The following is a 21,045-nucleotide window of genomic DNA, read 5'->3' on the forward strand; positions in this document are numbered from 1 at the left end:
AGAGAAACTGCGATCAATCAGCGGCCGATCCGCGATTCTCTGGTTCCGTGTGGTCGTGTCGAGTTCATCGGGATCACCCGGATTCTTCAAACATTGATGTAGAGGAGTGCGGGATCTGGGGAAGGCGGAGGTTTAACGGGAGCCGGTCCGGATCAGCGCGGGTTCGGTTCGGGCACCGGGGTCTGGAGGACGTGAAGCTGTGAAAATGTCAACAATGATCATCTGATGAACCAAAAATCACCACAAGCACAAGAGACGAGCTTTCCCCTGCTTCCACGCAGATCCAGAACCGATCCGGTTCGGCTGAACGCTGGGATTAGCTTTAGCTTTAGCATGACAGCAGGGATGCGCTGACTCTGACCCGTTTCATCGTCTTTCCACAGGTAAATCAGCACAGAACACGCTCACTTCACACCTCCTGACATGTTCACGTCCAGAACGAACACGTTTGAGAGTTCAAATGAAGTTTAGTGCTTATAAATGAAGCGCACTCTCATCTGAAGCTAACCAGCTAATCTGCTAACATGAGATCAGCTCTTTAAAAGACTTTAACTGTCATGCGGAGCGTTGTTTCATTCACATACAGCCATGTATCAGAGCTGTCCGTATGATTACAGCGTGTTCAGGCTGGATATTTACTGTATTTCTTACAGTCGTAGACAGTTAATCATTATTTAGAAGAAAACTTTCTCATTTATCCTGACAGAGACTCTTGGCTGTGGCTCAAATCTATGAGCTGCTTACCTACACAGCTTTATGGGAATCAGATATCGCTTTGCATGCCTTTTAGAGGCTGCATATTTAAAATAAATACAGTCTATTTAGGATTTAGGTGTCATGGGCATTTGCTTATGGTGATCAACATGTTGCCTAGTGCCTAGGTAGACTGCAACTGTGTAAAAATATCTAATTATATGCTGTAAAAAAATAACAGATTGTGACAGGAATGGAGATTTAATATCAGAAAACTGACATTAAATACATTTTAAGTTATCCTCACTTACTAAGAAGTCCACGCTTTTAGTATGTTTTTTTATTATTATTATTGGTTTACCAATGACTTTTGAGGTAATATTGTTTTTATTATTAATTTTTTTTACTTGCCTTTTAAAAAAATAACAATTTAGGCCAAACTCAATCCAAACATAATCTTGCACAAACTGACTGAGGCATGTCAGATATACAGTGAATCAAATATAAAGCCATACAATTACACAAACAAACATACACATTTATAAAACAATTTATAACCTTTTATCAAATATCAAAATATATTGTACAATTTCTAAAATATCCTAACAAAAAAAGAACAACATGCTGCGCAGACATCAAACAGAAACTCTGCAAAGGGTTAAATAGAAGCATATTCTTGAAACAAATCATACAGTTGTATAGCCTTCTCACACTTCATTATTTGTAAAGCTTCTACGTATGTGGCAAACTCCTTTTTAAATGCAGTCAATTGAGGAGCTGCTTTCAAAATTTAGCATTTATGAATGAAGTTTTTAAGTAAACTAGTAAACAATTTCCTCTTTGCTGTCCAAATTTACTCCAAATTTTACAATGTCCTAATAAATAGAAGGAAACATTGAAATTTATTGTTTTATCGAGTTGTCCACATCAGACCAGAAAGAACTAACCAAATTACAATGAAGAAATAGATGGTCAACCGTTTCAAGATCACAGTTGCAGAATTGGCAAACATTACAAGGTACTATAGTCTAGGACAGGGGTTCCCAAACTTTTCAGCCCGCGACCCCCAAAATAACAATGTCAGTGACTTATGACCCCCATTTTTCAAGGTGGTTACACTGTAAATATATAAACCTTGTAGACACAACTATAGGCATGTATAAACATGAGCACATTGACAACACATAAATGCAACAGTCTATTAACCGTATATATTTTTTATATTCATTTATTAATTTATAATATAAAACGTAAAGGCTGATGACTTTGATGATTTTTATTTGTTTATAATAGATAATAATAATATAATAATAATTTTTGTTTTTGTTTATTTGTATGTTGTTGTTTATTTATCACAACTATTATCTTCTGTGGGTTATGAGTAAAATATGGTCATTCAAATAGTTTAATAAAACTTATTTGAGTTTTGGAAATCACCAAGCGACCCCTTGTCATTGTTACGCGACCCCCCAGTGGGTCCCGACCCCCACTTTGAGAACCACTGGTCTAGGATTGGGTTTTACAAACTGAGTACTGTTTTTTCTTCTTTATTATTATTATTTATTTATTTTATTTATTTATTTTTTTTTGTGAAAAACCTACTTTATTAAACGAAAATGTTTACATTAAATAAAAAAGTGTAAGTAAATTAATATTACTTTACTATAAGTAAAACAACAGCATACTATTATAAGGCAAATCATATACACAGTTTAAATTGGATGTTTGTTTTTAAGAAACTTCATAGATGTCTTTTATCGGAAAGCTAATTTTCACCAGCAAGTCCTGTTATAAACACACCACATATTAAAAAGTAAGTTGCATTGTGATGATTACATTAAGATGTTTTTAAACGTACAAAACTGTTAGCGCTGAGATCAAAAATGGTCGAATTTTTATCAAAAATAAATCTTTTAGATTTGTATTTTATGTATCATTACATTTTTTAAATGTATTTTTATTGTTATAAACCTTTTTGGTTGTAGGAAAGTGATCTTATAATTGCAAAATGTTTATAAATTGTATCTGTTTTTGCTATGAAATAGCCAAACAAACTCTCTCGGTTGTTGCTAAAAGGGATACAGCTGTGCCAGAAGTTAACAAGAATTATTTGTTATTTATTTAATGACCTATTAATTGTATTTTATTGATGTATAACCCAACCCTAAACCCAACTCTCACATTAGTGTAAAAACAATAATTTTACAGAGTGTTATTCATATTATATGTTAAATTACTCATTAAATTTGATTTTTATTAACGTCTACCCCTACCCCAACCATTATAGTAATTTAAAACAGCAATTATACAAAGAAATATTCACATTATTGATTAAATTACCCATTAGATTGTATTTTATTAACTTCTACACCTACGTCAACCCTCACAGTAATGTAAAAGCAGTAATTATACAAAATTATATTAATATTATTTAAGAAATTACACAATAAATTGTATTTTCTTAATATCTACCCTACCAAAACCATCACAGTAATGTAAAAACAGTAATTATTCCTTGTATTATTCACATAATTGATTAAATTACCCATTAAATTGTATTTTTGGCGTCTACCCCCACCGTAACCATCACAGTAATGTTGAAATATGAATTATTGTTTATGAAATTATGCTATAGTGATGTGAGTATCCAGAGCTGTATCTCTTCTAGACTTCACGCCCTCTCTGTCACTCTCTCTGACAAAACCACAATCAACTTTGCCCTTTTTTGCCCCAAATTATTTGTGACTCCGCAATAACATTAAGAAGGGATACAGCTGCAGATACTCGCATCAATATAGCATCATTTTTGTGACGCTGTACAACAATAATTCATATTCTGACATTACTGTGAAGTTTTGAGTAGAGTAGATGTAAGTAAAATACAATTTAAAGGGAAATTAAATAAATAATTTGAATAAAACTCTGTATAATTACTGTTTTTGCATTAGTATTGATTAGGTTTAGGGTTGGGCTATGGGTAGGCCTTAAAAAATATACATTTTAATGGGTAATTTAATCAATAATATGAATAATACATGGTATAATTACTGTTTTTACATTGCGGTGAGGTTTGGTATAGGGGTAGATGTTAATAAAATACAATTGAATGGGAAATTAAATAAATAATTTGAATAAAACTCTGTATAATTACTGTTTTTGCATTAGTATTGATTAGGTTTAGGGTTGGGCTATGGGTAGGCCTTAAAAATATACATTTTAATGGGTAATTTAATCAATAATATGAAAAATACATGGTATAATTACTGTTTTTACATTGCGGTGAGGTTTGGTATAGGGGTAGATGTTAATAAAATACAATTGAATGGGAAATTAAATAAATAATTTGAATAAAACTCTGTATAATTACTGTTTTTGCATTAGTATTGATTAGGTTTAGGGTTGGGCTATGGGTAAGCCTTTAATAAAATACATTTTAATGAGTAACTTAATCAATAATATGAATAATACATGGTATAATTACTGTTTTTACATTACTGTGAGGTTTGGGATAGGGGTAGATGTTAATAAAATACAATTGAATGTGTAATTTAATCAATAATACTCTGCATAATTACTGTTTCTACATCACTGTGAGGGTTTAGGTAGGGGTAGATGTTTATAAAATACAATTTAATGGGTAATTTAATAAATAATATGAATAAAACTCTGTATAATTACTGTTTTTGCATTAGTATTGATTGGGTTTAGGGTTGGGCTATGGGTAGGCCTTTAATAAAATACAATTTAATGGTTAATTTAATCAATAATACTCTGCATAATTACTGTTTCTACATTACTGTGAGGGTTTAGGTAGGGTAAATGTTTATAAAATACAATTTATTGGGTAATTTAATCAATAATACTCTGTATAATTACTGGTTCTACATTACTGTGAGGGTTGGAGTTAATAAAATACAATAAATGGATAGTATAATAAACAATCATTAACTTCTGGCAGCTGTATCCCTTCTAGCAACAACCTGCCTTCGCTTCAGGTGTAGGTTGCCATGGCGATGACCCCTGCCAGCTTATGTGTCATTTAATCATGCCATCGGGTCACACCAGCAATCCAACACCTCCAATGTAACCCGGCTCCGATTTAGCCTGTTTTATTTAGCTGACCTCATGGGTATTGTGTCGTGGGATAGTTAGTTAGTTAGCTAGTTAATGAGTTTGCTTATGCAGTCTTGTAATCATGTGTGTGTGAAAAGATAGAGATGCTTTATGTGTGTGTCATATTATGCCAGCTCTCTGTCTCGTTCTCAGGCTAGCGGATGTTACGGCCGCGTCCATGGAGTTTCCTCAGATGACACGCGTGTTCAGCGCTCGGGGATTTTGGTGAGTGTGTCCCGCAATTCAGTGTTTCCGATCCATGGTGATGCAATTTCTCTGAGCCTGGTCCACAGCTGCTCTGAAGAGGAAACAGTCCACAGCGCTCATTAGAAAGCACATCATTACGATCCTGCATGCTGATTGGTCCATACAGCGTAATAGTGCGTTATCATTGCACTGCATTCGAAGTAGGCAATTTGAATGAAGGCTGCGCGATATATGATTTTACATGTTCTCACTGTGTTGGCGTGGGTTTTCTCCGGGTACTCTGTTTCCCCCACAGTCCAAAGACATGTGGTATAGGGGAATTGAGTAGGCTAAATTGTCTGTAAGTGTAGTGTTTGAGTGTGTGAATGAGTGTGTATTAGGGTTGTAACAATATCCCGGTATGACGGTCTACCACGATTTGAACGTGCACGATTATCATACCATGAACAATTGCATATCAACGGTTTTAACCCTTAAAGACCGAGACAGCTGCCCGCGGCTAAAAATAAGTATTGCTCTTAAATGTTTAATAACTTTTGATCCGCTGATCCGATTCATACAATTCAAAGATTGGCATAAAGAAGAGAATCTCAGCTTTCCAGTGCTGTATCACATAACATTCGCTTAACATTCGGAGACTTCAGAATCAGTGCGGTTCCGTCATCAACATTTGACAACGCTGATTTGACAAAGAAACGCTCGTCACTGTGTCTCCGGACAAACCAGACATGATACATTGATGCATTGTCCCTCCTCCATGCCCAGATTGTTTCAAACTCGCTATATCACAACCAATAAGCATAGGTTTCACTTTTGTTTGTGGACCAACAAGTTTTTTGAACAACACGGAATGAGAGATAGGCATACATTTATGCGCGGCTAAATAAAACGCAAAAAAAAAAGTTTTGCATGAAATAATTCTCATACTAAGTACTTTTGCATGCACAGCAGCACAGAAACATGATAAAACAGTGACACAGCAAAGACGAACTGCTGCTCTTGCTGTTTTCAAAAGACGCAAATGAAGATGCAGCTAAAATCCATATCCACAGACAACCATATCCATGCTGGCACATAAAACCTAAGGATGTTCCATATTGAATCTAGTTTCGTTATGTAACTATTTATAGTATAGTAAATATTTATATCTATTTTTTACTGACGATTTGCACCATGTTTATTTGGACTTTATTTGGACTTTGACACATTATTTATTGTTTTCTTATTTTTTTATTTGTTCATTGTAAGTGGTGTTGTCAATGACTGTAAAAAATATGGACGACGCGACAGCCCTTTTTCCCATTGAACGCCTTGAGGGCAAAACGCCTGCTTGACGGGCACAAACTGTCGCAAAAGACTGCTGAAATTGGAGCCAGACATGCGCAGAAGGATTGTCTGATGGAGCCAGAGGAGGAGCCGCGAAAATGAGCAGAGTCGAGCTTCCAATCAAACGCTTTATGTAAAATCAACCACGCCCCCCGAACTTCTCAGCATGCGTTTGCTGTCATATCAACACAAATGGATGTAATAACTTTAACAAATATGAGGGTTTTATATATTCAATCGCGCCAGCTCCGGGCCGCAGCGCATAACTTACTCGCGGCGTCGCGGGCTGATTCCGGCTCGCATGCGGCAGCGCCTGCTCGCTCGGCCGCCGCATCTGGCTCGATTGACTCGGACTGGAATCAGGCAGTGAGTCCAGGCATCCGGAGTAGGTCCAGCAGAGGTAACGTTAGTCAGTCTGAGCTCTAAGAGATAAGTCTCCGGCAGGCGAGAATCTAGCCGGAACTGTGTTTTGCTATCTGGGTGGCTAGGCGTGTATCAGCAAACTAATAAAGCCCGAAAAAAGCCCTGAACTTAGCGAATAAACAGTGTTCCACCAAGATCATGTATGTCAGAAACTATAGTTTACTGCTGAACTCATTTTGTCATGGTAAAATAACACAGAAATCGAATAATAACATTTCAGTCTACTTCAGTCTCCTGCCGAAGCTCAGACGCACTGCTTTGAGAAACTGTCAATCACAGCTGTCAATCACGATGACACGCCCAGCATTAAATTACTGCTAAAAACAAACTGTTTACAAAAATGAAGATCTGCACCTATTTCAGCACAATAACCAGTGCCTTAATCGACCAGAACTATCTTTCGGCACAGTTTATTGCAAGTGTAATATTTTTTTTTATTTGGGCTCAAGTCTCCTTCATTAACACGGAGGATGCGGGCTTTATGACTTGTACTGCAGCCAGCCCCCAGGGGGCGATCTAACGGCCGAAACCTTCACTCAAACGTAGGCTTGCGGCACACTTGGGTGTTGTTTATAGTAACTGAAAATATATTATTTGGAAAAAGTCAAATTTGCTTCACTGTTCTATTATTTTGTAACATTTGTAACATACCGTATACCGCGAAACCGTCAAACCGTGATATTGTTTTAGACGATTATCATACCGTAAAAAATTCATACCGTTACAACCCTAGTGTGTATGGATGTTTCCCAGTGATTGGAAGGGCATTCACTGCGCAAAACATATGCTGGATAAGTTGGCGGTTCATTCCACTGTGGCGACCCCATATTAATAAAGGGACTAAGCCAGAAAAAAAAAAAGAATGATTTTTGGTTTCAGCATGGATATTGTGACGTGTGTGTGTGTGTGTGTGTGTGTGTGTGTGTGTGTGTGTCCATGATAGTCACATAACAGGATCTGCAATGCTGCATTTGGATTATAGTTGATGAGCACAGCAGTTGAGAATGCATAAGATTGATGCAGTCACTGCAGAGATCAACCAAAACAGAGTGAAAGTTTATCATTTGCATGTGTTTTAAAGACATTTCAAAAGAGTGTAAAGCATTCAAACACAATGCTTTCAAGACTTTTATAAATCATAATTCTACTGAATTATTAATACAAAGGATGCTATTGACCTTATTCTAAAATGCGGAAGTGCGCCTGTTTTCGCGATTGTCTTAGAACTTCCGTTTCAGTCGCCTATGGGAGAAATGACAAGGAATAATAAACGGCAAAAAATGGTCAAACTAATTGCTCTACAAACAAATGTTTGCATGACTATACAGACCAAGTAGAATAATATAACAAGGAAATATCAGTTTGCAACATCAAACAGCGAAACGAGCAGTTTTTAATGTTTAAAAATGAATGGAAGTGAATGAGACCGGAAGTCCTGTGCCAAAAAGATTCAAATGGCAGCGCCCACTCGTCTGCGGAGAATAAGGTCAATACAGTGATACAAGAATTGACCGATCAGCTTCAGCTTGTATGGAATATTCATGTTTCAGTAAGATTAGTTTTCTCAGACAAACCCAGAACACCCGAACACTGCAGTGATTTGTCATTTTTTCGATAGATAAAACTTGTTTTCAGAGTCACAGCAATGTTTTGTCAGCTTGTCATGCTCTGGGAAAACGGTTGATGGTCGCCTAGGCTAGCAACCTACAAAACACCCCCCACCCCCAAAAAATGGACAAATTTGTAATCTGTTTTCTACAAAAAAGACATTAGCTGCGTCCCAAATGGCACACTATGCACTCATGCACTAAGTACTTATGCACTTACACACTCAACAGGATAGTATATGTATGAAGTGGCGTCCCAAATGGAGCACTAATGTTTTTTTACTAAGCGGAAATTCAAACCGTTTCCCTGATGGCGTTTGACGGTTGCCCAATCAGTGAAATAAACGACTGAATTATCAAATAATACCTGCCATGAGTATTGCCGCATCCACCATCGGGAGGCGCTATAATCACTCTCGTAGGTAAAGTTATCCAACATGTGCGCCCGATAGCTCCGCCCCTTCCACTACGTGAGCAAACCTGCGGTTGTTGAGTGCGTGAAGTGTCCATCATTCCACACTTCATTTTAGCGGCTGAATGAGGAGTGCATCATCCGGGTAATTAAAGTGCTCTTATTATTTTTAGAGTTTACAGTGTGAACGCACTACTTACACTATTTATACTACAAAATGGCGTAGAATAGTGCATAAGTATGCGATTTGGGATGCAGCTAGAGTCTCACTGATTCGCCTCGCAGCAATCCTCACACTAATCGGTAGAGCATAAGAACATGCAAGTATTAAATTGTAATAGCCTATATATTTTTCTCTTATACACCAGTGTGTACACTGATATTTTTGTTTTTGAATGAAAAATAGGGCCAATTTAAAGGCCAAAGACCTACGTTTTTCAGTTACAAATGGCCTACTGATGTTTTGCTTTTATATTTGACTATTGTTTGTGCATAAAGATATCTAGATCTAGTAATAATACCGTTTGTTTGAAAACAACATTTTTTTGTCATCATTACTGCAAACTTATATAAGCGATAGTATTATTAAATGTGGAGGGGGGCCTTTCAATATTTTCCAGGGGAAAAGGGGGTCTTAGACAAAAAATGGTTGGGAACCAATGCAATAGAGCACCTTTGGGATGTGGTGGAATAGGAGATTGGCATCATGGATGTGCAGCCGACAAATCTGCAGCAACTACATGATGCTATCATGTCAATATGGAGCAAAATCTCTGAGGAATATTTCCAGTACCTTGTTGAATCTATCCCATAAAGTAGGGGTGTCAAACTCAATTCCTGGAGGGCCGAAGCCCTGCACAGTTTAGTTCCAACCCTGCTCCAACACACTTACCTGTAGGTTTCAAACAAGCCTTAATGACTCAATTAGTTTGATCAGGTGTGTTTAATTAGGGTTGAAACTAAACTGTGCAGAGCTGCGGCCCTTTTGGAACTGAGTTTGACACCTGTGCCATAAAGTATTAAAGCAATTCTGAAGGCAAAAGGGGGTCCATCCCAGTACTAGTAAGGTGTACCTAATAAAGTGGCCATTTTATTTTTATATAGCTTTTTTCACAACTATTCAGGGTTCTCACACTTCTTGAAAAGACTTGAATTTCAGCTATATGGATTTATCTGTGTAAATTAAAATGAAATAAAAGCTATTAATTAGCACTTCTAGTATGTATTGCCTCTTCTTGTTGAATCGCTGAATGCCTCGTCAGCTGTAAGTCACTTTGGTCACATTTCTCTGACATCTCGTTTCTCTGAAGACGTTGTAGAGCTCATGCAAACAGCACAAACGCTTCATCATGAGTGTGTTGTTCGCAGATCATCAGACTGAATCCCTCAGCGTTTAGCTTGCTCTCGCCCTGGCCTACTAACACAGATTAACACTGCGTTTGCTCATGTCAAGCACATTCTGCATCCTTCTGATATGATCTGGCCAATCAGAATGCAGCAGAATCACTGAATTAAAGCTGTGGGTTTGCTGTCACACACTGATTACCAGTTCTACAACCACAGTGAATAGATTTTCACCACACTGCTAAGCTAATGTCCTGCCCTGCCTCTGATTCACTGGCAGCCTGTAATTTACCACACATTGTTTAACTGGTTTTCTTTGTTCGGCTGAATGGGAATTCTGGGCTTATGAGATGCAAAGATGATTCAGTATTTTTCATGCTAGGAATGCACGATTCTAATTGGCTGATGAGCTTTCTAAGGTGTGCCGTTATGTTCTGATAAATGCACCGTTAAAGTAGTCCCGGCAGGTTTGTAGCGTATTCCAGTAAGACTCATTTGATGAGTGTTAAATTGATCACAATGCAGCCTCAATATACTCATTAAATATCATTTAAATGTCTTTACTTTATTATTGTTGAAGTTTTAGTCACGCAACAAAATTTAGTATCATCACTTGTACTTTAATGTCCTACAAATATGTTGTTTAATGGGCTGTTGAATGTTGGGTTAGCTGTGCGATTACCTGAAAATAACATTACAGAATGCTCATCAGCCGAAGGAGTTCCAGCAGGTTTTTTTAGCACATACCAGTAGGAATCATTCGAGGTAACTTGATAAGACCGATCTCCACGTGAATGCAAATCCGTTCTTGGTGTTCTTAAAATTGAGAATTAGCCACTTTCTTCCTGCTCTCAAACGAAAATGTTTGTTACTGGAACCTTTATTCCAGTTATTTGCAAAAGTAAGAAACCGTTGTGAAAGTGTGTGGATTGTGGAGTGAGAGATGCTGTTTCTGTGGAAGGAAGTGAAGCTCAGGTTTATGTAGGGAACTTGTGTGTGTGACTTTAAAAGAGGAACCATACGGGTGCGTTTGTTTGTCATTGTTCCTTGGAAATGGGATAAAAATGGGTGTGAAAACCCCTACAGCGGTTTTACATTTAGCCTTTAGAAAGATCTATCCATCTATCTATCTATCCATCTGTCTGTTCGTCTGTCTGTCTGTCAATCTATCTACCTACCTACCTACCTATCTTTAAGTCTATCAGTCTATCCGTCTCTCCGTCTGTCTGTCTGTCTGTCGGTCAATCCATCTATCTACCTACCTATCTTTAAGTCTATCCGTCTATTTGTCTGTCTATCTATCTATCTATCTATCTATCTATCTATCTATCTATCTATCTATCTATCTATCTATCTATCTATCTATCTATCTATCTATCTATCTATCTATCTATCTATCTATCTATCTATCTATCTATCTATCTATCTATCTATCTATCTATCTATCTATCTATCTATCTATCTATCTATCTATCTATCTATCTATCTATCTGTCTATTCGTCTCTCCATCTGTCTGTCTGTCAATCCATCTACCTACCTACCTATTTATCTGTCTATGTCTATCCGTCTCACCGTCTGTCTGTCAGTAAAACCATCTATCTACCAACCTATCAAAGTCTGTCTGTCCGTCCGTCTGTCTATCATCTTTCTGTCAATCCATCCATCTATCTACTTATCTATCTATCTATCTATCTATCTATCTATCTATCTATCTATCTATCTATCTATCTATCTATCTATCTATCTATCTATCTATCTATCTATCTATCTATCTATCTATCTATCTATCTATCTATCTATCTATCTATCTATCTATCTATCTATCTATCTATCACCAATTCCATACAAATGTCAACCTTGCCATGAAAAAAAATTATGTTTTCGCCAAAATACCGAAACTGTTTCTGCATTTCTATATCAAAAATGTCCCTGTCAGTGTTTTTAAACAAATATATTTGATTTACCGAAGTCACAAAATTGGCATTTTCACATCCATAACAGAGAGATTATCACATCCATAATGACACTCTTTTTTTTCCTCATAAATGCAAAAAATTTTAATTAAATCAAATCAGTTATGTTTGTTATAGTGATCCAACTCTTATCCTTTTGATAAGCCTCGTTTCTTTTGGGTTGTGCAGTTTAATCGACAGAAATTTTACAAAGTATGTTGTAGACTGTAAACACGCTACCTTTTTTGTCACATCCATAATGCACGTTTATTTTCCTCATTTAAAATGTAAAAAAAATGTACAGATTAGTATTTTGTTTTGCTCCCACAACTCTGTAAGAAATATAAACAGATGTTTCAATAATGTTAACATAAACTTTCACTGTCAATTTCTGTTTTGAGATTTTACAGCTAATGTCGCATTCATAATGCTGGAACTGCTCACATACATATATAGGGCTTGACATTAGCTTTTTTGATCACCAGCCACATTACTAGCCACTCTGCATTTTCACTAGCCACAATTTTGTTGTTGGGAAAATAAATTTTATATGCATATTTTTTTACTTTTACATGCTAAAATGACTTTATTTAGATTTTGTGTTATGTCCACATGCCTTATTCATTTTACATTTTGTGTGTTGTGTTTGAGCTGCTCAAAGAGCATGAGCAAATGGGTCGTGGTTTTACAGTGTCGCATTACAATTTGTTTTTATTTCACATGACTTTTCAGAGCTCAAAATGAAAGATTGGCCAAATTTATCTCATTCCTTCATTCATTCATTTTCTTGTCAGCTTAGTCCCTTCATTAATCCGGGGTCTCCACAGCGGAATGAACCGCCAACTTATCCAGCAGGTTTTTACGCAGCGGATGCCCTTCCCATCTTTGGGAAACATCCACACACACTATCACACACACACTCGTACACTACAGACAATTTAGCCTACCCAATTCACCTGTACTGCATGTCTTTGGACTGTGGGGGAAGCCGGAGGAAACCCATGCGAACGCAGGGAGAACATGCAAACTTCCACACAGAAACGCCAACTGAGCCGAGGCTCAAACCAGCGACCCAGTGACCTTCTTACTGAGGCGACAGCACTACCTACTGCGCCACTGCCTCGCCCAAATGCATCTCCAAACATAAATAAATAACTATTTCTTAACCCCAACATTTAAATGTCAAAGCTGTACACCTTTACTTTTCATTTAACAAAACATTTCCTCCGTTCTTGCGGTCTTGAAATTTTGGAAATGAACTTTGGTGGTTGATTATGACGTTACACAAGGACGTAAGATCGCATGTTGAATAACAGCCCATGGTACTTAAATATGAAGTGAAAACAGATCGTACAACACCTCTTCCAAACAAGATAACCACTAACAATCAAAACTGTCTGTATAATGGAAGCCAATGACAGCCACTAACATAATAAAAGGGTAGTCCGGTAGGTTTCCTGACATTGGATGCATTCAAACCCATAGGTCTCAAACTAGATTCCTGGAGGGCCGCAGCTCTGCACAGTCTTACTCCAACCCTAATCATACATAGCTGATTTAATTAATCAAGGTGTTCAAGACTACAGGAGACTATTAAGCAGGTGTGAGTCGGAGGTTGTTGGAGAAACTGTGCAGAGCCAGAAGTTGAGTTTGAGACCATTGATTTAACCCATAGTAGGCCACACAATGTTAGCATGCTTGAAAATGCTGCATGACCGGCTCTTTAATATCTCGGTGATGTTTCTGTTTGGTTCTGAATCTGCAGGGCATGGTGACTGCTGTCCGTCAGCCAGAGCAGAGGCGTCACGCAGGGGCCGTCTGGACCTGAAGGAAGACCTCCGAAACAGGACGAGTTTAAAACGACAGTGAGAGAGACATGGGGCAGTGTGTGACTAAATGTAAAAACCCCACGTCCTCTCTGGGTAGTAAAAGTGGAGACAAGGATGGCAAGTCTCATGGGAAGAAAGGCGGCGGCGGGACGCACAAGGAGGAGGTTGCCAAATCCTCTGCCGAGGTCATAATTAATGGCACCAAAGTGTCGGAGGGGACGGTGGAGGGCCCTGTGGCTCCGGTCATCTCAGCGGTGGATGTGCGGCGTGATCAGTCTGCACAGGACGGCGACGGAGTCTCCATCGAGCGGATACATAAGATGTTCTTGTGTTATAAGGACGAACATGAAGACTCTATTCTGGAGGAGGGCATGGAGCGCTTCTGCAATGACCTCTGCGTCGATCCGGCTGAGTTCAAAGTTCTGGTGCTGGCGTGGAAATTCCAGGCTGCTACCATGTGCAAGTTTACAAGGTGAGTTTTAAGTGTGACTTTATATAAACTATGGAACCCTTTCACATTTCTGAGTTTCTGAGCAGTGTCATAGTTGGTAAACTCAGAGTGCAGTGAATGGGAAAGTACAACTAATCCTTCAATCCTATTGGCTGAAATAATAAAAGAAAACTACACGATGACGCTATCAAGGCTTTCAGAAAAAGGACAAAAATAGTGTACGATACCGGCAGCCAGAAGAGAGAATAATGTCAAATTAAAGCCTGGTTTATACTTCTGCGTCGAGTGATCGACATGACCCATGGCTCCTACCTTGCGTGTAGTCGTGCATTTATACTTCTGGGCGCTGTTTGTGTTGCTCTGCAATAACACTTCCGAATCGCTAGCTGGCAGTAGGTGTTTATGTTCCTCTGTGTCGAGTTTCTTCAAGGGTGTTTTGTTTTTTTTGAACGCTATCTTAGTGTACAAGTAGCTAAAACTCGCTCATTCTGAGACGGGAAGTGGCAGACGTACAACAACTTTTTTGGGGATTTTTAACGACCACAGAGAGTGAAGACTTCGGTTTAACGTCTCATCCGAAAGACGGCGCTCACTGAGCAGTATAGAGTCCCCATCACTATACTGGGGCATTAGGACCCACACAGACTGCAGATTGGGCGCCCCCTGCTGGCCTCACTAACACAATTTCCGGCAGCAACCTAGCTTTCCCATGTGGTCCCCCATCCAGGTACTGACCGGGCTTAGCTTCAGTGGGCGACCATGTGAGAGTTGCAGAGAGCTAGCTGCCGGCAGTTGCATTTATCCACACTTGTAGATTGTTTGTTATATTTTATGCAGATGCACTCCCATACAGAATCGTCCTAGTTAATCTACAATTATAAATTCTTTCCAAATAGAGAATAAGGAAATATCGCAATGCTAGATTTTTACAAGATTTTTACAAGATTTTTTTAGGGCATTTTTTTAAATGCCCTAGTTAATGCATTTAAAAAAAATCTAAATATAAAAAAAATTTCAAGGATTTAAAATGCTGATTAAACACATCATAACACGTCTTCATTCATTCATTTGTTTTCTTTTTGGCTTTAGTCCCTTTATTAATCCGGGGAATGTACCGCCAACTTATCCGGCACCTTTTTACGCAGCAGATGCCTTTCCAGCCACAACCCATCCCTGGGAAACATCCACACACACTTATTCACACTCATACACTATGGACAATTTAGCCTACCCAATTCACCTGTACCGCATGTCTTTGGACTGTGGGGGAAACCGGAGCACCCGGAGGAAACCCACGCGAACGCAGTGAGAACATGCAAACTCCACACAGAAACGCTAACTGACCCAGCCAAGGCTCGAACCAGCAACCTTCTTGCTGTGAGGAGACAGCACTACCTACTGCACCGCTGCATCACCCATAAGAGTCATGTGAATGGAAAATTTGATGGAAAAAAGAGGCATCATTGCTGAAAAAGTGAGCAGATACTAATGAGCTGTGTTGCAGCCGAGTCCTCCAGCACAGCATTATGGGTGTTATAAGGGTCTGAGGCAATCCTGGAAAATACAGAAGTTTAGTTGGAGTCATAAAAAGAGCTGTTGTGAGTGTTTGATTGCAGACGTTACAGTGTGGTGAGAGATCATTTCTCACTGCAGTTCCTTCACCAACACTCAAACCTCCAAACATTGCTTCATCGCGGCAAAGTGTTGCAATGTTTTTTGGCCCATATTTGTGTGGCTTTCAAATCTGCATTTAATTAAACACAGCCAAATAATTTAGTCCATTTCAGTAGTTTATTAAAGTCATACAATTTTTCGATAATCTTTTGAATGTGTGAGAATACCGAAGAAATGATCTGTTGTTATTTCTGTTTGATCACAGTGTGGGTTCATGTTATATGAATGATTATGTTGGCTTGAGAAAGCCAACATACTGTTATACTACTCTGTCCTTGAAAACAAACGTATCTCCTCCTAGGCCGTTCATGCCACAAGGCCCAAATGTGGTCAAAATGTGCCTTCTGCATTCAAGATTGTTGCTATATCTCCTCATGCCTATAAGACTTATCGTTTTTTTAATAAAAAATGTTAAATTTTAAATTTTTATAACCCAGGCATATAAAAAAAAATAAAAAAGCCCCAAATTTGGCCAAAAGCTGTATTTAGATGCGGTAGATTTTGTTGCTATATCTTTAAGGTTTATCAGACTTGTAGTTTTTCATTAAATAATTTTTAAGCATTGTTTTTCTCAAAATATGGCAAGCCATTTTTGACTTAAACTCCATATTTTTACTGATATGGCAAGCCATTTTTGCATGTATAACTTTCACACTTAAGCATTGTATTTTCAAAAATATACGGCAAGCCATTTTTACATAATGTTCATTCCCTTAGTCCCTTTATTAATCAGGGGGCGCCACAACGGAATGAACCGCCAACTTATCCAGCATTTGTTTTACACAGCGAATGCCCTTCCAGCTGCAACCCAACACCAGGACTACATAATGTTCAAGTCCAGTTTTTGACACTCATAAAGACTGTCATAGAAACATCGGGGTTGATTAAGATCACTCAGATTGCCAAGAAGCTTTGATGTATCATCACTAACCTGTCAAATGTCCCCATAGCAATAAAACAGTATAACCTAGCAACCATTTAAAAATAGCAATATCTCTACATCAGAACATCGTAGGGACCTGGGCATTGGCTTGTTTGACTCATGCTAGCAAATGGGACTTCCTGTGTACTATGCATGGTAACAATGATAATGGAAGCCAAGTGCTAATAACGATTAGCTACATGCTATGAATGATTATCTAAATGCAATAACATAAGCTAGAAATGCCTACTAAGTATTAGCATTTGATCAAACATGTACACGAGCATTGCCATTTAGCAACTGCTTAGCAACCACCTAACAATGCCATAAACGTTTTAGCAACTGCCTAACAACCACTTAGCAACCGCCGCCGTGCTTTCTGCCAACTGCCATTCCCAGTCCTAGCGCAGTCACGTTGCCTTTCTCAAGCCAACATCAAAGTTTATCAATGAACTTTAGGTTCTAGTTGTACTGTGTGATTGCACCTTATTTTTACCTCCTCACTGTTGATGGTTTCTATTGCAAATATTTTACAAATATCATGCCAGTATTTTCTCTCTGTGTCAGGAGGGAGTTTGTGGACGGCTGCAAAGCGATCCAGGCTGACAGCATCCCGGGAATCTGCTCTCGTTTCTCCGTGCTGCTAGAGGAGTCCCGTGGAGAAGAGAGTTTCAAGGATCTGTATCGCTTCACCTTCCAGTTCGGTCTGGATGCAGAGCAGGGCCAGCGGTCTCTGCAGCGCTCCATCGCCATCGCTCTGTGGAGGCTGGTCTTCACGCTGGACACTCCGCCGGTGCTGGAGCGCTGGCTGGACTTCCTGTCGGAGAACCCGTGCGCCGTCCGCGGCATCTCTCGGGACACCTGGAACATGTTTCTGAACTTCACGCAGAGCATCGGCCAAGATCTCAGCAACTACAGTGAGGACGAGGCCTGGCCGAGCCTGTTTGACTCCTTTGTGGAGTGGGAGACGGAAAGACGGAGACGGGAACACACCGAAACAGACCCCAACGGAGACTGCGAAGCCTCGTCCATGTGACCAGGATGTTTGTATTTCATTTTGGGAGGATGATGGTGAGTTCTGGACTGATTTGTGACTCGTATTATAATTATTATTATTATTATTATTATGAATTTTGTTTTGTTTTTCTCCGGTCTTAACGCATTGGGCATCCCAGTGTGCTCTCGGACTTTGTTTTTTTTTAACGAAAGGGCTCCAATCGAATTGTTTTTTATTTTAGAAAGCACTTTTATTTAAGTTATTACTGTTTAAGTCGTTTTAAGTGACGTTTGCATTTCATCCAGAGCGGTTTCTTCTCACTGATGTTTGTTTGGGATTCACTGACGCGCCAAAGAAAAGGGAATTCTGTCCGCTGCCTGCCGAATTTAAGCACACACACACACACACACACACGCATATGCATTAGTGTTGTTATAATTTAAGAATTTTCGTACCAATCGGACGTTCATTTCCTGATGACGTTTAAGCTCCGTTGAGTGCGTTCAACACCGCTGATTGGCCATTGTGTTCATGTGCTCAACAGAAATGACTGTGATTGGCTGCGAAGCTCATCAGTTCACCACTGTTGACTGCTGTTGACCAATTATAAACAGAATATTGACACTGGAGCGTTTCATGAGCTGACATACAAGCGACGTGACTTTGAAACACTCCAGCTTAATGTATCTTTGTGTACGTTCAGTGAACAGTGGTGAACTGATGACCTTCACAGCCAATCACAGTCATTTCTGTTGAGCACTGGTGAACACAACAGCCAATCAGCTGTGTTTAAGAAAGGAAATTGACGTTTTTAGTGTTTCACTAGCGATTTGCACTGGGATTCCAGTATCGTGACAACACTCATATGCATATATATATGTTTATGCACAAAAAGAAACCCAGACTTAAGTAATGCCAGCAGACATGCTGTTTTTAACGGTTATATTTGGGGTTCTGGGTGTGAGGTGGTAATATTGGTTGTGTTTTACATCAGACTGCGGTGATTGATGTCTTGAAGCTCTCAAAACCTCATTTCTCATGTGCTTCCCTGCTCATTTCTGACTCGGTTTTGTTCGTTTTGGTTATTTTCATTCACAAAATTTCTGATTCCTTCGGTAATTCTGCTGTTCGCTCAGATATTCTCAACGGTCAGGTGTGCGTGTGTGCGTGTGTGCGTGTTTGCGTGTGCGTGCGTGTGTGTGTGCGTGCGTGTGTGTGTGTGTGAAATACGGATTCATTTGCAGTTGGATGTCTGCTGTGAGCTTCTTCTTTTATTTTACAGTTTACATTAATACGTTTTTTTTTAATTCAAAGTGATTCATTTCAGTCTTTTGTGTCTGGTTTTATATAAATGATACAGTTTATAATGAATAAAAATGTGTTGAACTTTGGACTTTTGTGTGACTTTTGTACATCAGATTCGTTCATTGCTGACTGATGAGATTCCTATATTAATTTTTATGGTTTATTTTATAAGCAGCAGTGTATTTATTTTTTTATTTTAATATACTCTCACTGGCCACTTTATTAGGGACCCCTGTTCAACTTTCTAATCAGCCATTCACAGGGCAGGAACTCAATGCATGTATTAGGCATGGTCAAGACGATCTGTTGCAGTTCAAAGTGAGCATCAGAATGGGGAAAAAGGTGATTTAATTGACTTTAAATGTAGCATGGATGTTGGTACCAAACGGGCTGGTCTGAGTATTTCAGAAACTGCTGATCTACTGGGATTTTCACGCACAATCATTTCCAGGGTTTATAGAGAATGGTCTGACAAAGTGGAAATATCCAGTGAGCGGCAGTTCTGTGGGCGCAAATGCCTTGTTGATGCCAGAGGTCAGAGGAGAATGGCCAGACTGGTTCCAGCTGATAGAAAGGCAACAGTAACTTAAATAAGCACTCGTTACAACCGACGTCTGCAGAAGAGCATCTCTGAACACACAACACGTCCAACTTTGAGGCGGATGGGCTACAGCAGCAGAAGACCACACCGGGTGCCGCTCCTGTCAGCTAAGAACAGGAAACTGAGGCTACAATTCACACAGGCTTACCAAAACTGGCGATAGGAGATTGGAGAAACGGTGCCTGCTCTGATGAGTCTCCATTTCTGCTGACACATTCAGATGGTCGGGTCAGAATTTGGCATCAACAACATGAAAGCATGGATCCATCCTGCCTTGTATCAGCGGTTCAGGCTGGTGGTGGTGGTGTAATGGTGTGGGGGAGATTTTCTTGACACACTTTGGGCCCATTAGTACCAATTGAGCATCGTGTCAACGCCACAGCCTACCTGAGTATTCTTGCTGACCATGTCCATCCCTTTATGAGCACAGCGTACTCATCTTCTGATGGCTGCTTCCAGCAGGATAACACCATGTCATAAAGCGTGAATCATCTCAGACTGGTTTCTTGAACATGACGATGAGTTCACTGTACTCAAATGGCCTCCACAGTCACCAGAGCTCAATCCAATAGAGCACCTTTGTGATGTGGTGGAACGAGAGATTGGCATCATGGATGTGCAGCCGACAAATCTGCAGCAACTGCGTGATGCTATCATGTCAATATGGAGGAAAATCTCTGAGGAATATTTCCAGTATCTTGTTGAATCTCTTCCACGAAGGATTAAGGCAGTTCTGAAGGCAAAAAGGGTTCAAACTGATAATAGTAAGGTATACCTAATAAAGCATATTAGGTCCAGCATATTTTAGTTCCAACCCCAAGTAAACACACCTGAACCAGCTAATCAAGCTCCTTCTAGGTATATTAGAAACTTCCAGGGAGGCGTGTTGAAGGGAGTTGGAGCTATGCAGGACACCGGCCCTCCAGGACTGAGTTTGGACACCCCTGTAATAAAGTGACCGGTAAGTGTATTAATCTTATATTATGCAGTGAATTTTCATCAAACATGTCTTAATATACTGGATGAAAAATTATTTTATTTTAAAGATCTTGTTAGTACTTATCACAACCTATCATGTAGATGCATGTACAGATTTATGAATGATTGTCAAGCCAACAAATATTATTTTATTTGGTTATTAAGTCAAGTTTATTTGGTTAATAAGACATGATTTTTTCTTAAAACATA

The 21,045-nt window shown here is 39.1% G+C and overlaps 1 protein-coding gene and 1 long non-coding RNA gene across 2 annotated transcripts; one reads left to right on the forward strand and one right to left on the reverse strand.

The window, feature by feature from the left end:
• The first annotated feature begins 9 nt into the window (after positions 1-9).
• On the forward strand, positions 10-19,342 carry dcun1d3 (defective in cullin neddylation 1 domain containing 3). The gene is given in 4 exon segments (NM_001103112.2): positions 10-383; positions 4,960-5,031; positions 13,844-14,379; positions 17,522-19,342. Coding segments are annotated over 2 exon segments (894 nt in total). The 5' UTR covers positions 10-383; positions 4,960-5,031; positions 13,844-13,954; the 3' UTR covers positions 17,991-19,342.
• Positions 7,779-9,965, reverse strand: LOC141380774 (uncharacterized). The gene is made up of 3 exons (XR_015525435.1): positions 9,303-9,965; positions 8,257-9,209; positions 7,779-7,940 (listed from the first exon to the last, which is right to left on the reverse strand). It is a non-coding gene; the product is annotated as an uncharacterized LOC141380774 (long non-coding RNA).
• Positions 19,343-21,045: the final 1,703 nt, after the last annotated feature.

Source organism: Danio rerio, chromosome 24, assembly GCF_052040795.2.
Source record: "Danio rerio strain M-AB ecotype USA chromosome 24, GRCz13ab, whole genome shotgun sequence".
NCBI lineage: Eukaryota > Metazoa > Chordata > Actinopteri > Cypriniformes > Danionidae > Danio > Danio rerio.